General features: G+C 33.1%; 1 protein-coding gene and 1 non-coding gene across 2 annotated transcripts; both read left to right on the top strand.

Annotated features, from left to right (window-relative positions):
* Positions 1-265: 265 nt before the first annotated feature.
* On the top strand, positions 266-20,797 carry LOC124370816 (aly/REF export factor 2-like; the record flags this gene model as incomplete). Its single annotated transcript, XM_046829114.1, has 7 exons — positions 266-461; positions 3,177-3,256; positions 17,303-17,455; positions 18,451-18,582; positions 19,145-19,292; positions 19,703-19,833; positions 20,681-20,797. Coding segments are annotated over exons 1-7 (957 nt in total), but the record flags the coding sequence as incomplete, so codon positions are not given.
* Positions 11,652-11,722, top strand: Trnat-ggu. The gene has a single exon. It is a non-coding gene; the product is annotated as a tRNA-Thr (tRNA).
* Positions 20,798-22,650: the final 1,853 nt, after the last annotated feature.

Here is a 22,650-nt window from a genome sequence, read left to right as displayed (position 1 = left end):
GCATCATGAATAAATAAGTAGACGCTATGCTCAAAGACATAGAACCTTCATAGACATACAACCTTCATAGACATAGAACCTTCATAGACATAGAAACTTACTCTAGTCCATGGTCTTCAGCTGCAATCCTGATCAAGAAACCGTCCGGAAAATATAGATTTTCTTTTGATTTTTGTCGTGTGAATGAAGTTTTTATTAAGGTGCTTACCCAGTCTCGAAAGACTCAACCTATACCTTTTTCAGCTTCAAAGAAGCCCAAGCCATGATGGGCATTGAGACTCCCCCAAGACATAAGGACATCGTTACCTCCGACGTTTCAGCACCTTCCATACGAGTATCGAGCCCCTTGCTGAAAGGACAATGGACGTGGATCCTCCATCACCTGAGCCACCCGTTTATCCAGAGGTGCTACCCGCCCCCGCATCTCTTCCAAGCCCACCTGCAAGAAAGGTCCTCTGAGGGTCATTTATTTATTTATTTATTTCCAACGGTACCACCATTTTTACAAAAGTAATTCAACAAATCTAATACTTAGCAATCAAGATGACAAATCATAATCAATATACACAGTCTTATGTAAACTCTAACTTGAACAACATAAGCAATAACAGAGTGATATACTATGAATATGAATAACAAAAACAACAATAAATAACAAGGAATAATAACAATACAGTAACAGCAACGATAAATAAATAGTTGACCAATGCTATAACATAAATAAAATTTAGAAACTCAACAATATAATATCAATAATTAATACAATCGTAGCTGTTAGTTACTGTAAGTGGATCTGTATTAAGCATGTGTTAGGTTTTTACATTTAATAGTTTGTTTTTCAGGGTGTATTTTGAATCGTGAAAAAAGTCGATGTGCGCTGCCTCACTACCCAGTTTTAGAAGTCTGCATATTCCATGGTTTGATGCATAATATGTGGGCCTAAATCTTCTGCTGAAAAGTGTCTTAGAGCGGGTACCTCTTGGTATAGAGAAGTCTATATCCGACACTAGATGAGGGCAGTCGAGGAAGCCGTTAACCAGCCTGTACAGGAATATAATATCAATATATTTTCTTCTTTCCTGGAGAGGTTGCAGTCCATATAGCATCTCAACCTCAGCGACGAGGGTTGCAAGATAATTATATCCCAGTTTGACTCCAAGAAGTCTTAAGCAACGCACCTGCACTCTGTTCAGCAGCACAATGTGGCCTGCTTGATATGGAGACCAAACAACGGAACAGTACTCCAACAAAGGACGCACAAGAGTCTTATAGAGGATAGCCAATGTAGAGGGGGGATCTGAAGTCTTTGCAGGTTCGGGCAATAAACCCAAGCATAGAAGAGGCCTTATTTGTAACATGCATTATGTGTTCGTAAAGGGCTTAGGGAGGGTGGCATAATAACTCCGAGGTCCCTGACTCTGTCTACTATCTTAAGAGGGGATCCATTTAGAGAGTAGTCTAAGGGCCTAGCTGTGTTGCTTCGAGTGTAGCTGATGACAAGACACTTGGCTATATTAAGCTCCATAGCATTTACTCTGCACCACTTACTTATCCTGTCAAGGGAATATTGGAGTTCCTCTTGGCCATGAGGAGATGTAACCCTGCTGAAAACCTTAATATCATCAGCAAACAGAAGAAACTTCGATGATATTGCACTAGAAATATCATTAATAAACAGGTTAAAAAGAAGTGGGCCCAGATGAGATACCTGTGGTACATCTGAGGGGACAGAGAATGGCAAGGAGTGTTCGACGCAAGAGAGGGAAATCTAACCGACAGTGAGTCTTCTTAGACGATGGTATCTTTATTAGTATGAACTCCAAAAAGAATAAAAAATCATTGCGAAGCGCTACCCCAAAGTGGACTTACATAAAATAAATAAGTCCGTAGTACAAATAAGTTTATTTTAAGATTACCATTAGTACCAATGTGTGTGTCTCAAACTTAAGTTCTTTGTTCGTTATTTTTAGATAACCAAAGTGTAGTTTTATGTTCCTTTTTTTTGTTATGTTTAGGTAACTCCAGTGGGGTTTTAAGTTCCTATATGTGTTTCTTTTTAGTTTTCAAAGCATGGTTAAATTTCAGTTATTTTGTGTATTTATAAAGTTAACTTTTGATTATCTTATGGAAGTTTTATTATAGATTTAGTTGTGTATTAAACATACATTTTTTTTGATTTCGCTTTAGTTTTTTTCCGAAAGAAAGAGGGGGTAACGACCATTATTCTTCCCCGTCCTTAATCCTCACCCTTTCTAATAGTAACCCTGTTTGCCGGGTTTTGGATTCTCTTACTGCCCTTGACCTTTTTATTTTCCACCTCCCGCTATTAGCGACGTCCTGTTGTTCCTAACTTATCTTATCTTAGCGTCACCTCCCACAATCTTACATCTAGCTCTACATCCTTCATTTTCTTTTCGACAATAAATCCTAATTTCCGCTTCACCTAATACTACTCCTTTACTGCCCTTCTATCCGTAAACATCCATCGTCGTCCTAATGACCCCTGCGTCGTGTCCTACTTCCATGTACCTCTTTTGCCCTCACCTTTGCCTGCATCCTAGCGGTTATCCATGTTTCCGTTTACTAGTACACATTTCCTCTCCTCGTGTCCTACTAATCCGCTTTGAGCGTCGCCTTCAGGTAAACAGCGTCGCCCTGTACACACTTCCTCTTAAAATTCCTTTGTCCTTCGCTTTCCGACATTACAATAAGAACTGTCCTATTTTCCCACATTCAGTCCGGCCTCTCAGTCACTTGACCCGACCCTTCGCCACCGATGAAACTTTCTGTTACCCTACCGCCTTAACCTTTCCCAACGTTTCTTTCCCCATAAACCTAACTCTCTCCTAAACACCCCTCACGCCAACCTAATTCCTATATCCCATTAGTCCTGCAGCGCTGCTTTATACAAGTCGGCACATTTTCCCTATGCCTACGGACCCCTGACGACCCCCTTCCTACAATAAAAATACCGTCCAGTCTTCAGATACAGCATAGAGGCCATTTAGAACAGGTTGGAATAAGCAGACCATATAGCCCTAAGAATAGATGTTGCCGGCCCCTCAGCAAGGAGCAGACTGACAATATTGGGATTCAGCGCATGCGCCAACCCGGCTGCTATATAAGGGAGACTATCACAGGAACAGGTCTCATTCGTTCCTAAAAGTTCACCACAGGTACAGCTCATTCGTTCCTGGGAGACCACCACAGGAAGCTCTCCGTTCCTCAGAGACCGACCACGCTTCGAGAATATCAGGTAAGAAAATAACCCTGCGCTAGAGCAATTCGAGCGCCTCTACCCCCTCACCCGGTAGAGCAATCCAAGCGGAATCTTTCGCCCTGCGCTAGAGCAATCTAAGCGCCTCTTTCTCTTTCCCCGCTAGAAAAATCCAAGCGGAACCTATCGTCCTACTCTAGAGAAATCCGAGCGCCTCTATCCCCTCGCCTGCTATAGAAATCCAAGAGGAACCTTTCGTCCTACTCTATAGAAATCCGAGCGCCTCTATCCCCTCGCCTGCTATAGCAATCCAAGCGGAACCTTTCGTCCTACTCTAGAGAAATCCGAGCGCCTCTATCCCCTCGCCTGCTATAGCAATCCAAGCGGAACCTTTCGTCCTGCGCTAGAGAAACCGAGCGCCTCTATCCCCTCGCCCGCTAGAACAATCCAAACTAACACTTCTCCCTGCGCTAGAGCAATCCGAGCGCCTCTTTCTCTTTTCCCCGCGATACGTTCGGAAGAAAATAAGTCGTTACATCACAAACGGAGAAACAAAATTCTAAGTCTTAGGCCGCTAGACCACCTTGCTCTAACATAAAAATGAAAATAGTCCATGAATGAACTATTCCGTAATTAACTTTATTATAAAATTATTACTGCAATAAAAAATAATTTTGTTTGTCTCAGTAGGCCTCATTATTAAGAATGATTAACTAAAGCTTGGATAACTACAATTTTGTAAAAATTTCAAAACTATATAAATCCAAATATAACTCAAACATTTCAAAACGCAATTGTGGTTTTGATTTGAAGTAAGGTACCTACGCTAATGTAGGACCACTGCATAAGTAACCTGAACCATCATGTATAAACTGTAATCTAGTAGCTGTTATGACAATGACACATTAATTTGTATACAATATTCATTATCAGAAGCCATGACAGATCAACTCTCTGGAAAGCTTTCCCTATGAATTACGTGCAATAGAGTCAAGAAATTATTAACTGTAAGGTATAGTGCAGATATAAATCTATTTTCTTCCCCATATTTTATATTCCAGTTCACAGCTGGTCTGCCTTAGTATAACTGGATTTACTGTTTACTTTTATTACAAGCGACATTTATAGCAGCACTAAAAGTGTCGTTTTACTAACTCATACTATAAAATTGTTTACCTCTCTAGTCTTCCTGTTTAAATTACTTCTATAAATACTGTATTGGTATTTATTAATAAAAAGGAAAAAATAATTTTTACATTACATATAATTATAACCTACCGTCTAGTTTGTTGACTAGACTATATGTGAGAAATAATCCCTACAGCTGCGATTTCCTTACTAGTCCATCTATCATCTCATAGTTTATCTCCTACTTTTACAGATTTTACACTGTGGTATAATGCTTCAATCAGAAACAAGTAAATATCAGAAACATTCAACCAATTCACATGATATTTTGATTTATGTTCCCTTAGAGTGTTACCTTAGATTGCATTAGTCAGATAAGTAATAAGTCAACAAGTTCAATATGAAATACTAAAAACAAATTATACCACGTGAGATACTTTACTACTGCTAGCCTTTGACAGAGTTAAGCCTAGATATGGATATAAAATGAACGTCTTTTTTTTAAAACCTTGATTAAAACGTTAAATGGCAAGCGTAGGAATATAGGTTTACCTGCATCGCTGTGGTGTAAGGCAGATAATCAGTGTTATCTTTTAGTAATGGTTTAGCTGTTATTTTGAGAGCTACTCACTTTACGAATGACGGCGGAGGTGCGGCTGGACCAAAAGAGAGAGGGAGAGATAGGTCCTTAGTTAACAAGTACACATTAAATTTCCTTCTCATTATTTGTATGCTTTTCTGATGTGTGGTGAAGAAGAAAGTTTTGTTTGAAATAAAACCAAGGCATATTGCAGCTAAAGCAGTAAACCCCTTTCATTCCGTGAGGATGTTTTTCCAAAAAGGGTAATAAAAAAGATTTACAAAAGTTGTAGGCTACAACTTTGTCTCTGTTTCCAACTTAGCGCACTGGTTTCCATGGTAGCGCAAGAAAATCCCTAGGTGGCCACAGATGGTGGCCTAGACATCGACACAAGGAAGTCCAGGTAGGCCCCAAAGACCAAAGGCAGCCTTCGAAAGCTTCACAGAAATATTCATGATTCATTTGCAGTGACTAAATTAAGTAGGAAGCCGGTAACAGTATCCAACCCGGTAAAAATATCGGGGCTCCCTAACTTGAAAATAAAGAATCTATAAATAATTTACCGACGGTTTATAGCTATATAAACAACACGCAATAAAATAACACTGACTAAAATATAACCTAACCGGAGCAGTTTGACGATTTAAACATCTTAGCCAAAGACTGCCAGAGATAAAACACCTGAGCTTAACTAGTAAGCAGAGGAATAGGCACATATTAAAGGTCTAAACTTGACTAAATTAAGATCAGTAATCATGTGAGTTTCCCGTTACAATTTCTTTGATGGGAGAATTCTTTAGGCTTTTGATATTGGCGAAGGACTACTACCTCAGAAATTTCTAAACTTAGTTCTTGTAGAATACAACTTGCACTGTATCAGGTGTATGCCTTCCATTATAGTTTTGGATAAGTGAGGATATTTTTAATTTGTTTAGTGCTTGAATAAACTGTTTCCAAACGCAAATACCAATGAAGAGAAAAAGTTAAAATTGAATACACAGCGACGAGGTGGTTAACGTAATTTGTAAACTTTACGTGATGTAGATTCTACTCAAAATTCATTGCATCAGTATAAATAATCATGATTTTATGACCGATACTACGGCTGCTGATTTATTTAACATTTATAAAGTTTTAAAAGCGATATAATGTTTCCGCAAATCTGAAATAAATTAAAATATGGAATACTAATTAAATTTAATTAAAACGTGGCCAAAAAACCCATATAAAGGTTTATATTCTTAAGTAGTTGGTAATAAAAGATTTACTGCTAAAATTACCAACTCATGCTAACAATGACAAAACTAAAATTCTAAACCCAATAAAAAAAAATTGTTTGTATTAAAAGTTAAAAAATATTTTGAACTACTTTTAGCTCAGTGCCGATTGTCACTCATAAGACAGTTACACATTTTCTATCCCTAAACAGTTTTCATTTATAGCATCATATATACCTGAAATACCTGAATCAGTATCCATTACCTCGTTAATAGACAATAGAACATTAATCCACTTTTATTCTTAGCAAGTCCCCATTCAAACAGCTATTTATATCAGGCAAGTTGTCCTTAATACATTGGACAGCTTTATTGATGAATAAAGAGGATACGTCAAAAGTATTAGAGTATCGTCTTCATACTATGAAAGTAGATACCGTGAAAATTTTAATTATTTTTACTGTGGGCTTTGTAAAAAATAAAATAAAATTGGACCCAGAGACAAAACTTGGGAAACACCCAACGTTTTAGACTGGCTTTTTAGATCAACAATAAGGTATTGGTTTGTTTTTAGCGGTACAGGGTTTTGTGAATTAAATTTTAATAAGTAATATCCTATCCTTTCCTTTCAAACCTGACCACTTAGATAATTAGGAAACAGTCGACTTAACCCCAGTTTCAAAGTATATTTGACCACTTTATCCGGCATTTCTATGTGAAATGTTACACTAAGTAGTTGCGTAAAAGTCAGTATATTAGGGTGACAAATCAGCTATTTTGTTAAATAAATTTAGAATTATTCTTAATTTGGGAATTAAAATTATTTATTAAAAGACTATGGAGGTATTGGTAGCTATTAGGTTTGACCCTTCGTCTGAAAGCTTCAAAAATTAACTATGCTTGATTTAACCCACTAGAAGGATGGTAAGGTAAAACACATTTGGTAATCTATTGTGTAATAAACCAATAAGACTGATATTGGATAACTCAAAGAAACTTACCGAAAAAGATAAAGCATAAAGGGATGGACAGCATATTTACCTGTTGACACTAACACCGACAGAATTCTTCTTTTACCAAGAGGAACCTAGTATTATAGAAGGGACATTATTTAAATCTATACAGCTCTTCCATCATTGGTCCTTACCATGGGGGAGGTACATAGAACAAAACAGAACAGAAAGATGACTCACTATTTACAGAAGGGTCCAGCCATATTATTAATAATAAGACAACATTAAATAATAATTTATAGTATGTGTTATTATTTTATCCATTTTTGAATCAAGCTGTAAAAATATGAATAAAATTAAGATATTTGATTTTTAAAGATCAATAAAACAATATAGCCATCAAACAAACCAATACAAATGTAAACTCGTGTTTCATTTGTACTAGTATAATCTACAATTCACGCAGTGGTACTGTTATAGTACAAAAACTGAAATATTGATATTTCCTCACACAATAAACTGCACTTACATTATTTTGCTCCGGTAAATTCTCTTTATAGGTTTCACTTAATCGGTCCAGCTTAGTATGCTCTAACTTCGGGGTCCATTGTTAACCAGAACTTTGACTTTGTGAACTATTGTTTACTGGAAATATTTTGAACACACACAGTAGACAATATATTTATGTTTAAGAATATACGTTATGTTCGCGATATTGAGGAAATACATGCTTCATATTTCTTGCGGATGAGGAACATTTATAAGCAAATATAAATTTAGTAAATTTAAACTTCAAATGTAGTATTTCGCTTTGTTTGCAAATACAAACAAATATGTATGTATAGAGTCTTTGCAATAATAATTTTGTAAACTAAATTGTGAGATCTTACAGTAACTTTTTTATCCACACAGTACACGAACTATAATGTTTACCCGTAACGTATTGTTTAGCATTATAGCACAAAAATAGGTATTTATACTTCATTTATATTTATCAAAGAATAAATTCCTCTAATTTTAGAGTTAAAAGAGGTTCAAAGGTCAAAGGAAAGTCAGGCCGTCCGTCTATCAGACCGCCTCCCGTCCATCCAATAAATCTTGATAGAAAGACTCCAGAGACTTGAAACTTGTTTTGTAGGTTTTTTCTTGTTTTTAAGGTCAAATTGAAAAGGGTTTGAATTAAAAATAAAAAAAAAACTGTTTCGTTACGTTCTGTCTGGTTCTGTGATACTATATTTTAATTTCACAAAAATTTAATTTAATTCACAATGTACATATATATTATATGTGACAGTTGTAACGGCAAATACAGGACATACAAACAGGGAATACAGCTCAAATTGTTGGAGTCCTTTATTCTGTCCGTTTAGTCATCGCCACGCCCTGTACTAATACGGCCGGCCGTGATGATGACATGGGCAGAAATTCGTGTTATTGGTTTGATTCGTAACAATTGTTTCTGTGTACAACTCGTGTATTGTGTTACTTATATTTTATTTTAATTTAATTGGATATTTATTAATAAAGTTATCCACAAGATAATAAATTAACTATGAATTTGCCATTATTTATTTTTAGAAAAATTCAGATTCACTGTAGCGATGGGATTTTTGAAGCGAGACATATCTACACTTCAACCTATATATGTTGTTATCATTTTATAAGCAATGTAGCTGCACGATATCAGGAGTCAAAACACGTCCAACCAAACACCTACGAATAGGTATGATATTGTTTTAATCAATGTAGTAATGCGATACTAGGGGTCGAGACACATCCAGACATAAACCTACCTATGCAAATGATAATTTCATAATAAATGAATACTGACAAATGAATAAATGTTTTAGGCACATTTCTCAGTAGTAAGTCTAGTTTAGTTTTTATTCAAAAAGTAATTAACTACATCTTGAAGTGGGTAATATCTTAAGTATTATAACAGTTATAATATTATTTTATGTTTTAACTTTAAATGCTTCTAAAATTCATTATTGCAGAATATACATGTAATAAAACAGAAATTTTATATCTGACATTTATAGAATTCTATGTTAATATTATTGTAGTTTGTGTTAAACTCTCAGGAAGATCATCAGGCAATCGGCACTATAAGCAATGCACGATTAGTGTAATCTCTTTAAGTTTTATTTCGTGATATTGTACATGTTCATTGCACCTTTAAGAAAGGTACAAACTTGTTCAAAGTTGCGGAATGTTCTCTTCCTTTGCGAGTAAGAACATTCTGAGCCCAACTAATTTGCTTCCTTACCCACCCGGAACAGAAAACTGCTTTAACGACCGTGGCTAATGACTTGAACTCCCATTACATCCTACCAGGAATATCACCTGGAATACTGAAAGGTAGAAAACTCAAAACAATTCCTATGAACAGTAGAACTTCATTGTTACAGCTTACTTTGTTAAAATAGATGAAAATCTTCCGGTACTGAATTTTTATTGCGGATTATATTGTATTTGATAAAAAATAAAGAAATTAATAATCAACCTAATGAATTTTTAGGGATTCTTTTGTTTTAATTACCTTAGTTAACCGTAGAACTGGCGGTCATATTTCTCTCAGTGGCAGTGTTTTAGTACTTCATACATTGCCTCATATTTATTTTATTATTACATGTTTACTATAAAGTACCTATGTCATATTATATATTTATTTATTCAGCATTGTTTAAGGAACATTTTTTACATAATATAATTAAAACAAAAAAAATACCCTTACTCTAACTCATCATGAAAAAAAAAAAATTTTTGTAGAAAAAAGAAAAATTTAGTTCAAAGTTTTTGATCTGTAACATTGTTGTTAGTGATATGCAAAATCCAAAATATAGAAAAGGAAGAGCATTTAATTCTGAGTAAAAATAAAAAAACACATAGTTTATAAGGTATTTATTTTTACATGTGGTAAACGATACAAAAATCATACACTGACATTTGAAAGTGCTACTTACCAACAAAAGTAAGAACTTCAAAGCTCACCTGGATTTGTACAATCTTGTAACTGTCAGTTTATATTAATTTTCTATTTTTTTAAATATTTTATTATATATTTTTTTAATTGTGTTCTGATTGAATGTCTAAATCGGAATCCTCATCGTTGCTTATTTCATGTTCAACTAGTTCTCGAATGTCCCTTGAACGATCGCGGAGATTACGATCCATTACATAAACACACACAAGAAAAAAACTTACTATTATTGTGTTATATACACAACCATAATTACAACAAACTCAAACAAACAATAAAATCAGGACAGAACACCATGCAGCTGACGAAATAACAATAGCCGAATGAACCAGTTGACTCATCGCTGCGCGCGCAACTACCGCGGTACGCGGGAGAATGTAAACAAACAGTTCAGAGATTATAAAACGTATGGACGTGTAACGATACGATAAAATTATTTATTAGTGTATTATTTACATAAATTAAACCTTCCTCTTTCGATTGGAATCAATACCGATACTCTTTGATCGTGTTTTAAGTACGTAATATTGAGAAATAAAAGACGTATTAAAACGCCCGATATCGGGCGCTGCCAATCTAGGATGCGACTAAAACGCCCGATGTCGGGCGTTTGCCAGTTCCAGGGTTAATAAAATGTTTTTAATTATAACATTTTCTTCTTAACTGACAAAAATTTATTTTCAGTATTTAATGATCATTTATATTTTTGTTACATCAACAGTATATTGTAAGTTTAAAATACATTTACACAGAGTAGTGTAGTTCTTTCTTCTTCTTGGATTCTCTTATAAGCCTTTTTTAACACGCTTTTATTAGCTTCGGTTGTATATATGTAACGGAATCTTTGAGCATAATTTTCACCAATTTCCAGAAGTCTGATTAATTTGAAACTTTGCATACGTATCAAGGACCGATGACAATGCAATAATTTTGATCATAGTTTTCCATTATCCTTATAAGGACCGCCAGGATTAATAAATTCTGTTATAGATCCTCTGTGATAGAGCTAGCGCGCGATCTCCATTCGTCTCGGTATTCTCTGATGTGCTTGACTCTCTTAATATAGTAATATTATAGTAGTCATCCAGTCTCTGCCATTTCCAGTGGTTTCCTTGGACAGCCATATCTCTAAGTACAACGATCCATGCATGTTCTGTGTTTAGTATACATTACAAAATACTAATTTGAGTTGTTGCTTTACAGAAACATACATAGTATTTTTATCAGACAAAGCCTTTAGTGTTTTTTTAACTAATTCCATTTCAACAATATTCCAAATTTTTCTTGCATTTTCAATTTTATTTACTATAAATAAAGTTGAACAAATACAGTTTAGTTATTTTACACATTACCGAAGATGTATAGCTAATAAATTAAATAATAAATGAACCAAAATATGGGTATATCAAATTCTGAACTACAATAACCAATATTTTTATTATATATGTATATGTTTGAATCGCAAAAAGTACTTGCTCCGCCGGGACTCGAACTCGGATCTCTCACTTGCCGGGTGAATGTGCTACCATTACACCACAGAGCCCTCAGTTTTATATACCAAAGAAAAAGTGAGGGCTCTGTGGTGTAATGGTAGCACATTCACCCGGTAAGTGAGAGATCCGGGTTCGAGTCCCGGCGGAGCAAGTACTTTTTGCGATTCAATATTTATTTAAATTAAATTAGGCTATTGCCACTTATACAAATTTAATGAATGTATATATATATATATATATCAAAATATAGCAATTATATGATAAAAATATAAAATTATTTTACTTAGTTAAGGGTGTAACATTTTATAATACTATATCTCAAATAAGTAATAGCTTTAATACAGCTCATTAAGAATGATAAATGATATATACTAGCCACCATTACGTTTAATAAATACTTTACATACCTAACCCTCAAGTCCGGCAAAGGTGTTTTCAAACAGCCACAGTTCCATAGTAGCTTAGATGCCAGCCTTCGATTTTTACGACAATAATTAATCTAAAGAGAAACTGCGAAGCTCCGAGTTTTCAGGGATCAGAGCCGACATCTTAAGTGCAAGCTCGAGGAGTCATATTGAGGCGATGCAGGTTGCTATTTCTCCGTTGGTAGCTATTAATAGGACAGAACCTTTAAGACCTGCAATATTTAGCAAGGGAGCGCATTATTAGTTTATAAACTTAACACTGTGATAAAACACTTATGGATGAGGCTAAGGATGAAGTATATTAATCCGCAAAGGTTTCTTCCTTACTAGTTAATATTAAAAAAAAATGTTTAGTCGACTTCTGTCCATCTTACCTCTAGCAGATATATCCCTCTGGTAAAGGATTATACCCTCGATTATATTACTTTTTATAACGGTATCGATGATAATATTATTAGTGTCATATTACGAGAATGAATGAGAGAATTCACATTGGCTATAAAATTTAGACCAAGACTTTTTGGGATTCAATTTATTAGGTTTTAAGATATTCCATTTTTAACAACAACAAACAAACGCACACTAACCGACAAAGGGGAAATTAAGCAATGTAGATCCATAATACTCAGTATATAAATGTGTGTTTTGACCTAAGCAATAACGCTTTTGAAAATATGATAGTACAGTAAATTTATTGCATTTATTGTTTTTTTAATTATAGTTCAACTAACTGATATGGATATATGAATGATATTTATTCTTATAGATATAAAATAATACTGAGATTTTTTGTCGTGTTTGAATTATAGTCCGACACAATCGATCTCACACGCACATTCACAGACTATGTTCCCAATGTACATTCTATTTAATATGTTCTGATTGAAGCCACTTTTTAAAATATTCAAACAATATAAAGAATACGATATAGTTATGAAATAATAAAGCTAATTTTAATCTCAGAATGCAGAAAGCTTGGGAATGACGTGAATGCACAAAATATTGTAACCTTGAATAACTTATCCACCACAAGTATTTAAAATAACACTGGTATCCCCCAGATAATTGAGAACTTGTCTACACATCGTGGTGCACTATTCAGTTTAAATAGTATAATTCAGTTTGTGATGCGTCCATAAAAATAATTGGTCCTTAGCCGTTGCAAAATTACAGTTTTACGGTTCAAAATTTTCCCACGTTTGATTGGTATTCGAAAAATTAAAACAAATAAATAGTTGTTTTTAAAGTGGTTAATAGGATGATATAATCTCTGACCATGTATATTTATTACACATGCCGGATTTAAGCAATAAGAGTTACTCTGCGTTGTTCGTACCATTGTTTCAAATTAATTTTACTTTAAAATAAAGTTCTATTTGAATGCCTAGAGCCTAGTTTTTTACTTAAGTATATTTGATGCATAGTATTTTTACAATTGGTATTGAACGGTTTGTTTTTGAAACATTAAGTAAACCGTAGCAAAGCAGTAAATATAGTCATTAATAAATCGCAATATGGTTAAACGTTTATTGTTATATTCCGTTGGAGTGCTTATTCATCTCATCAGTAAGTTATAGGCGCCGATTTAGCAGCCCCCAGATCCAAGGGGGTGCTAAATCAGCATATGAACATGGTCAAGGCGCTGAATTAGGACCCCCCTATTCGAAGGGGGTGCTAAATCAGCACATGAACACGGTCAAGGCGCTGAATTAGGACCCCCGTATTCGAAGGGGGTGCTTATTCAGGGCCTGGACACGGCCACTGTGCTGATTTAGCACCCCCTTTCGTGACGTCAAAATGACGTCAGTAGCGAGGGGGTGCTATGTCCAGGGGGTGCTAATTCAGGCGCACCGTAAAGGCCAGTCCCGGCCTTCACAACCCGAGCGGTGCGGCCCGCCAGAGTTCGTAACAGCTCTGAGCAATTCTGATTATAGTAGTACACGATCAAGATTTCTACTACAACTCTGCAATAAGATCCTAAAATAAATTATTAAATAATCTATGAAGCTGAAACTACCTATATTAAATCCTCCACTGACCACATACATGGAGCTTCTCCTAATAGTTCAACAATAACACGTGTGAGATCCGTCCATTCTTCAGGATTAAAATATATCTTAAACGCTAACAATGTAAGATATTTTAATCACACTATAACTAATATGCTCTGTTAGTTCACGCCGACATATCAAAACAGTTTCACTAGCGTAACGTAATATTATTTTATTTATCAAAATGATAACACTTTTTCTGGAATATCTTTATTTCTATAATTTTTATACTTATTTCTGTTACCTATTATTTCAGTATGAATAAAAACACTATATATAATACAACTTATAAAATTCAAGCTGTCAGTTCGTGTGATTACTCTTCATAGAACGGCCGTAGTTTTGAAAATAGGTTCGGCTCGGTCCAAAGAACTCAATCGATTATAGAGGAAACATCAAAATTAAAGATAAAAAATAAAAACTTAATTTAGGCCACTTTTTAAGTTTGAAATATAGATCATTTTTTAAGTTATGTACGAATAAAACATTTAAATATTGAAACGAGCTTAATTTTACTTTTTTATAATAAATAAAAGCACAAATTATAAAACCCCACTCAGGTAGGAGCTTCCGAATTCCAGCTTGGTGATTGGATAATTACCTCTTATCCAAGTTTTGTAGGATTTACATGCCAAACTCTCTGTTTTTTATAAAACCTTATTATGTTATGTATTGTTAAAACATGATTATGATTATCTATATTTGTCTAGCCGGCTCTAGGATAAAAAAATCAGAGCTAATTAATTAGTTAGAAGTTTTAATCTAATAAATACTAATTTAAAAGTTTATTATAAAAAATTAAGTTCTTTACAAATTTGTATTTCTAGAACCTGAATAATTTTCATTAACAATTTAAAGTAAAAACACAAGTAGAAGACTATAAATTAATACTATCCATGTAATTGATTTAAATCGTGATAAATTAAATATTTGGATATTTACTTTTTTAGTTTTTTTTTTAATAAATGTAATTTAAAGTATGTGTCGTGTAGCTAGTTACCATAAGCATATTCGTTTGTAAATATTAACTATAACATAAGCCGGTGCTAACTAAGTAATTATATTCTGCTATGTCAGATGGCGACAGAGTTGCCAGTGTCGGTAGCAGACAAACATAATTCAGTGACAAAAGGTTGACAGGCGTTTTCCGGTGGATGGCCTCTCACTATGGGACTCGATGATGACTTTAGACAACAGGACGACCTTTGAAATGGACAATGGCGTGCCGCTGAAGATGGCAATGACACTGGGACAGCCCTGATTACAAAGCTCCTGGTCCCACAAACAGTTCTTGGAATTAAACAAGATTAGTCACCAATTCTGAAAAAGACAACTGCTTAGGGTAACACTAATTGTAAATTGTGATTAAAAGTTTCCAAGTTTTAGTAATATGCGATATCTTTTGTTTTACTTCTTTATAATTATAACTCCATGAGCCACTACCGTAAATAATAAAATACATTGGCATAATTAAAAGATTTTATACAAGTTATACTCATATTGTTGCCTTTAAGACATGCATATTAATATCTAAAAGTGTTAATTTCAACGCGTAAAGGTTGCGAAAGTCAGGCTTTATTTGTAAATGCAAGTCTAGTTTTATTATATATTATTATTATATTCAGTTTATTGTATTTGTGTCTAGTAGTATACACGCGTTGTACACACTGTTAGAGCACATTACCACATTTTACCTATTAGTTACATAACGTTACAATTTCACCCAAAAGTAATTAATGAATAAGATAAAGAAAAAACTATTTGTATATATACATCATAAAATGAAACTTTATTGAGAATGAGAAAGACAAATTTCAATAAAGCTAAATAAAAAATATTATTCGTTATTGTAAATTTTACTAAAAGTAGAAATATTTACTATATTAAATATATTATTGGGTAATAGATATAACTAAGCACTAGCACTACTTTTTTAGAGAAGCTGAGTTTAATTTTAATATTTTAACATTTGTTATATTTTAAACGTGTAGCCTAACTAACAGACGTTTCCAATTCCCAGCCGTTCCAGTCGTGGAAACCGTTCAGTTGATTTGGCGATAGCCGTAACTAACAGTTCTTTTACAATATAACGCCATATTTATTTTTTTACGATTCGTCGCATATATCCGATATGCATTTTTACAATGTGAATAAGTTAAATAACATAACGATTAATTACAATAGGTTTAAATTGTAAGAAGTTAAATTTAATTGAAGTAAAATATTGAAATGAAATCTAACAATAACTGTAGTAAACATTAGGCAACATTTTAAATGTTATCTTAATAACATCGGTATTACTGAAATGTAACCTCATTAGATTGTTTAGTTATAAACAACTTGTATTTAGCCAGTTAGTTTTATATTCCGATGACAGTTCTTTTTCACAGTACATAGAAAGATTTCCACAGTGTTTAATAAAAAATTAACTTCAGAAACACAACATTATAAACTACTAAATCAACTGTAACCAAAGATCCTAATTAAACCTTGTTTAGTCGTAAATTTGTATTTAGTTTTATTTTTAATACAGTCAAATAATATAAACCTATTACGAATTTAAGATACGTTGATTTTATATTTGTGTGATATTGGATATCATATTTTATATGGTGCAGTCCCACCAATTTAAATTTTTTTACAAGCAAAAAAAGTAGCCTGTCACCTTGATATAAATTAATTACTAATTCACAGATATGTAATGATATGTTTTAAATAAAATTTGTTGACTTTAAAATATAAATGAATTATTTAATTTAACATACATTAAATATTTATAACCTGGTAGTCTATTATTTGCTATCATCGTGTACAATTTGTACAAGAGTTTTCCATACAGTGTCAATTTTCCCCGCCTCCACAGATGCCCGTGTGCATGCTGGAGGGGGAAAACTGGTTTGCTCTTATCGTGACGTCACGTCAGCGATGCGCGCGCCACCTTCTCTTCTGGGCACCCCCCTCCATTCAGCGGCGTTTCCTTTATTCAGTTCATTCGTTGCTTGAAAGTCGACTAAGTAACATCGGGAGCTTATGGTTTGTTTTTGAACAAATATAAAATTAAATTTTCGATTATATTAGCGAGTGTTTTGACTATAATTATATCCGAGTGCGATTTAATATTCTCACATTAAAGCTTGTTTTGAGCATAACTAATACTTTGCAAGGAGTTTTATTCGTGACTGTGTGTAACAGAGCGGAAGTTAGTTCATCATGACGGATAAGTTAGAAATGAGTTTAGACGATATAATTAATCAGAGCAAGGAATTAAGGAACTCTACAAGAACAAGTCGTGAACGAGGAGGTTTTCGTCAGGGTGGATCAACGCAGAGCAGTGCCAGAGATGGTGGTGCACCCATGAGAAGGAGGAGAATCAAATTTGATTCATCGAAGAGTGTTCCCTATTCTCGAGTAAGTAAAATTTTTATACTATCACTTATTATGGCATTATGAATTTCTAGACAACCCTACATTTTGTAATGTCTAGTATTTTTATTGTAGGCATAGAATAAACGAACAAACACACACACATTTATATATACACCATTATATACATATATCCTTTCATTAAATTGGTATAGAGTGGCAATAGCCTAATTTAATTTCAATAAATATTGAATCGCAAAAAGTACTTTCTCCGCCGGGACTCGGAACCTGGATCTCTCACTTGCCGGGTGAATGTAAGTGCTTAATGGTAGCACATTCACCCGGCAAGTGAGAGATCCAAATTACAAGTATTTTTTTGTGTTTCAATGTTTATTGAAATTAAAATAAAGTTGTATATATATATATCCTTATATTTATATAAATATATAATTTATATGTATATATATATATGTATATAAATAAAATAATCTTAAACGCATAAGTTTTAAAACTTTGTAATTTAGCTGAACGAGTAGACTTAAATCAGTACACCAAATTTTAAATATAAAGATTATTAATTTTGTAACCATTAGGTCTACTTACATATTTTCTTGTTAAAGCTATTCTTCGTAAATATTAGTGCTAACAGTTACCTTTAGAAAACCAAATAAAATAATTACGAACTGCTCCACGGCGAACGGTTGTTATTGAATATTTAAAGTTCAAAAGTTCAAGTAAAACTTAAAAGTAATTTGTATAGAAATAATTTTATAATAGTCGCGGAAAGTACAGAGATCCACAGTACATACAATTAAAGAGGCCATGATTAACTTTTAGTTTGTCAAGTAGAATGTACATAATAATGTAAAACGACAGGTATATGTACAGGTTTTTATCCAGTTGTAAGAAACTAGTTGCGGTTATCTCCACAGAACAATTAAACTTTAGCCTATTTTATATTTAAGTGCTTATAGAAACTTTCTACACGACGAACTTTGCCCATTGACTAATTCACGTCTATAACAGTGTAATTATTTCAGCCTCCTGGCGATATCAACACTCGCTGCCAGCATGATCTTTATGATGGCCCGGCTCTCAACAACACGAGGTCAGGAGGTGTAAGCATGACAGGTGGTCCTACAAAACTTGTCGTCACAAACCTGGACTATGGAGTTATTAAGTTCAGACATACAGGTAAAAGAAAGTAAGTAGAATGCTCACACCTAACTAAAAACTTTATTAAATTAAGGTACGAGTATAATTTTACGTCGAATTTCATTATTTAAGGGCTAGGTAAAGTACTCTTTAGTATATTTTGGTACATGAGACATTTCAGTGTCAATACGTTTCTTGAAAGAGTTTAAAATAGGGGTTGCAAATTGAAAAATTTATATCGATTCCCCTCTGGCCCCTTTGAAAAAGAGGGGGAATTATTTTTATCCTCAAGAACGTCCAAAAGAGTATTTTATAAGATATGATGAAGCTTGTACATTAAATATCTCAATCTGTTTGGAAAATAAACAAAGCGTAGTAGGACCTTGTTTTCAACGTGTATTGCATAAAGTATAATACCTTTAAAATATTATATTCAGTACATTCTGAACCGAAACTACAGTTATTATAATTAATATTATGGTGAGTTCGTAAGGACGTTTTATATATATATTTTCTGTAAATATTTGTTGGATATCCTTTATAATAGTGTAATCATTTTTTTTTGTTTTTTTTTTTCAGGTGATCTTCTCAAAAGTTGGTCCTATACACAGTGCAACGGTGAACTATGAAAAGTCTGGTCGCTCCATGGGCTCGGCTTACGTCGTATTTAAGCGAAAAGCAGATGCTGTCAGGGCTATGAAACTGTACAACAGGGTTCCTTTAGATGGTGAGTTCAGTATGTATAACAGTAAAGTTAGTTTCTTGTTACAAATAAATTGCTAATGAAAGGAAAAGAAGTGAATTACTTGCCATCGTTATGTTAAAAGAAATACCCTATGTATGGAGGATTTTAGATTTATCCTCCTTCTCCTTTTATATTTTAAAAATGTGCACTAGTAACACATTAACTAAATAATATTTATTTTTACAGAATTTAAAAAATTATATGAGGCAAATAACTAATCTAGCAGCAAATTTAGTCAATTACTTTCTAAATGTATTTTCAATAACAAAGTTATTTTGTGCCAACGGAGTGTGTATTTATCCTATATACTTCCTCTGCCTTAAAGTTGCAGTAGTCATAATCATCCAATGTTTTATCCTACTAGGAATGTATTTATGCTCTATATTTTACAGGTCGCCCAATGCATATTGAATTGACTACCTCTGATGTTTGTGGTTGCGATGCATCAAGCCGACCGAGTCAGCGAAGGCTTCACCCCGCAGGCCTAGTGCTGGAGGTTTTGGCCACGGAGTTACTGGAAGAGGTGAGTAACGTTGGTATTAAAATGGTTTTACTTTTAAATTTCTGCTTTTCCATAACCAATACGATGAGACAGGTTTCCGTGTAATTTGCACTGTTGAGAACGCCTTATTTGGTAACCAAATAAACTTTAGTAGGCCTATTAGTTGTATGTAAAACTATATGTTATGCAGTTTAAGAAATAAAATGTTTTAGAAATAAATTGAGAAAGAATTTTTGAAGTTTTTTAAAAGTACACTAATTGGTTTTCTACTGTCATGATAAGGAACATTTAAGGAATATATTAAAAAAAATCATAGAAATTAGATGTAGTTTGTTTTAAGAAAACAAAATTGGAAGCCTCATTAATAGTCTACCACTCAACTTCTGAAACAGGCATACTTGTAAAAAAAAATTATTTTTTTACTGACTAGTGTTAACGTTACATGTTTGCCACTATGTTTCAAAATAGTAGTGATATTACTTCCTCCCTGAATATTTTACCTGTTTAAAGGTCCCCAGACGACTCTCTTAAATTGTTGATCTGTTTAAGAAATATACATGTTTTCACTCAAACTTTATAAAGATGAAAGAGACTTTTCTTAAAATGCCCAAATTTAGCCTGGAGTAATACGAGTCTTCTTTTAATCTTCTTTAATGTATGTCACGTCTATTTTTAGCAGAACGCAATGGAAGTTCATGAGATTGTATAAATAAAGTTAGGGGACCTTTTACGAACACTTCCTGTGATTTAATTTAATTAAAAATCTTTTATAAGTTAAATAAATAGTACAATTATAAAAAACTTTCATTGAAGTTAATTCCAATTACATCCACAGCAGTTCTCTCATGTTTGATATTTCCTGTTGTAGGTTTCAGAAGAAATAGTCGAGGCGAGGGAAGAGGTGACGGACGAGCAGCTAAAAAACAAAGTCCCAACTGCTGCAGAGTTAGATGCTGAATTAGATGCGTACATCAGCCCAAAGAAAGTAGTGTAGCCTGAACGTGAATGAAGTGTAAATATTGTTTATAGAACATGTTTGTAAATATTATAGATCTATTACCAATTTAGTCGATTTATATATTCTTAATGGTAAATGCATTTGTTTTTTTACATTTTGTACATGAAATATTTTTGTAGACTTATTATTATTTGAATTAACTATTAGTAAATTTTTATTTTAAAGAAAAAGATATTTTCTTATTTTGTACTTATGATTTGTATATATATATATATATATATATATGTGTGTGTGTGTGTGTGTGTGTGTGTGTGTGTGTGTACAAAATCTTTGCTACTATAATTAAATCATATATATGAATATATTCTTCTGTTTAGATCTTTAATTTCCCAACCTAGTTGTTCAGTGTTTTGTGTGTAATTTGTTGATTGGAAAAGTCATATTCTAGTAATTGTGGGCTAAATAAATAGTAGACTTACCCGCTTTTAGCTGTCAATTACAGACGACTTTTAGGCCTACAATATAATAAACATCTGGTAACCTGTTGGTCGATGTGACAACTTTTAATTTATTTTTAGTTGCTCCTGATTTAGTTACAAGTATTACACTAGTAAGCTCTACAGTAAGTGTAATTTTTTATAGTACAGTTCTGTTTGTACAAATAAACAAGTTCTATTGCTAAAGCACTGCTAAATTAGCATTATAAATTACGTTGATTTATAGGCCTACGTAATATTTATATATTATTTTCTTCAAACAAACATTCTGGCTAAAGACATTTCTATTATATTTCTTTAATATTTATGTATTTTGGCATTGCAATATTTTATTAGTACCTGTAGGATTTATGTATGTATATATTGATCATCACCCGATATGTTAAATATCTGTAATTCAGCATTTGTGCATTTACACAGAAAACATGAACATTAACATTTATATATATAATAATTTTTGGGTTTTTTAGATAATATTTGTTCATCAATTGGTTTGACAAAGAAATGTATCAGCATAGTCTTTTATTAATTAACAATGTATTATTTGTAAAAGAGAGGAGCATCAATTTTGAAAATGTTAAGTAATAAACATGCTATTCCATAAACTATGTTGTTTTCTTTGAAACCTGTGTATAATGTACTTAATGTTTGAACACTATATAATATAAGGATTTTCAAATTAACAACACTTTTCTTTAAATACTACCAGTTCTTAAATAGTTTCAACAAATGTAAAACATTATTTATTTCTTCTTAGAATAATATCACTTCATATTTTAACCTTAGTCATATATTATACGTATAGCCTAAGTAACAGACGTATGGCAAGCCGTTCCAGTTGTGGAACCGTTAAAATATAGTTGCCGACAGAAGTAGAGTAATCTTGACTAACAGTTTCATTACATTGAAACGCCGTCTTCACTTTTGTTACGTCTCGTTGCGTACATCAGAATATTACTTTTTGTAACGTGAATAAGTTAAATGACATATTGTTAAGTAGTAAGTTGTTAAAATTATAACAGTAGAAAAAATAGGAATTAAAATATTGAAATGGAATCTTCAGTTTATTTTGGGTTCAATATTATAAACTAAACAATAATGGCATATTGAAACTACTAACAAACAGTTGGATCCAGAATTAGATTAATGGTATTGATATAAGTATTAACTTAATACAGAAACAATATTCATATTTGGTTTTAAGAGCAGATAAAACATTACAGTTCACTAAAAATTACTAAACGCTTGTTATTAAATGGTTATAAAATGCTTTGTACGAATAAAAATATCCAGCGAAATAAATTATGATTGGAAGGAGGAGAAGGTAGTAAGTAGTAGTAAACAAAGCCAGATTACATTTGCATTATATTCTATTGTGGGTAT

Source organism: Homalodisca vitripennis, unplaced genomic scaffold (genome assembly GCF_021130785.1).
Source record: "Homalodisca vitripennis isolate AUS2020 unplaced genomic scaffold, UT_GWSS_2.1 ScUCBcl_529;HRSCAF=2762, whole genome shotgun sequence".
NCBI lineage: Eukaryota > Metazoa > Arthropoda > Insecta > Hemiptera > Cicadellidae > Homalodisca > Homalodisca vitripennis.
The sequence above is the reverse complement of the archived record's forward strand: the minus strand, read 5'-3'. Positions and strand labels throughout refer to the sequence as shown.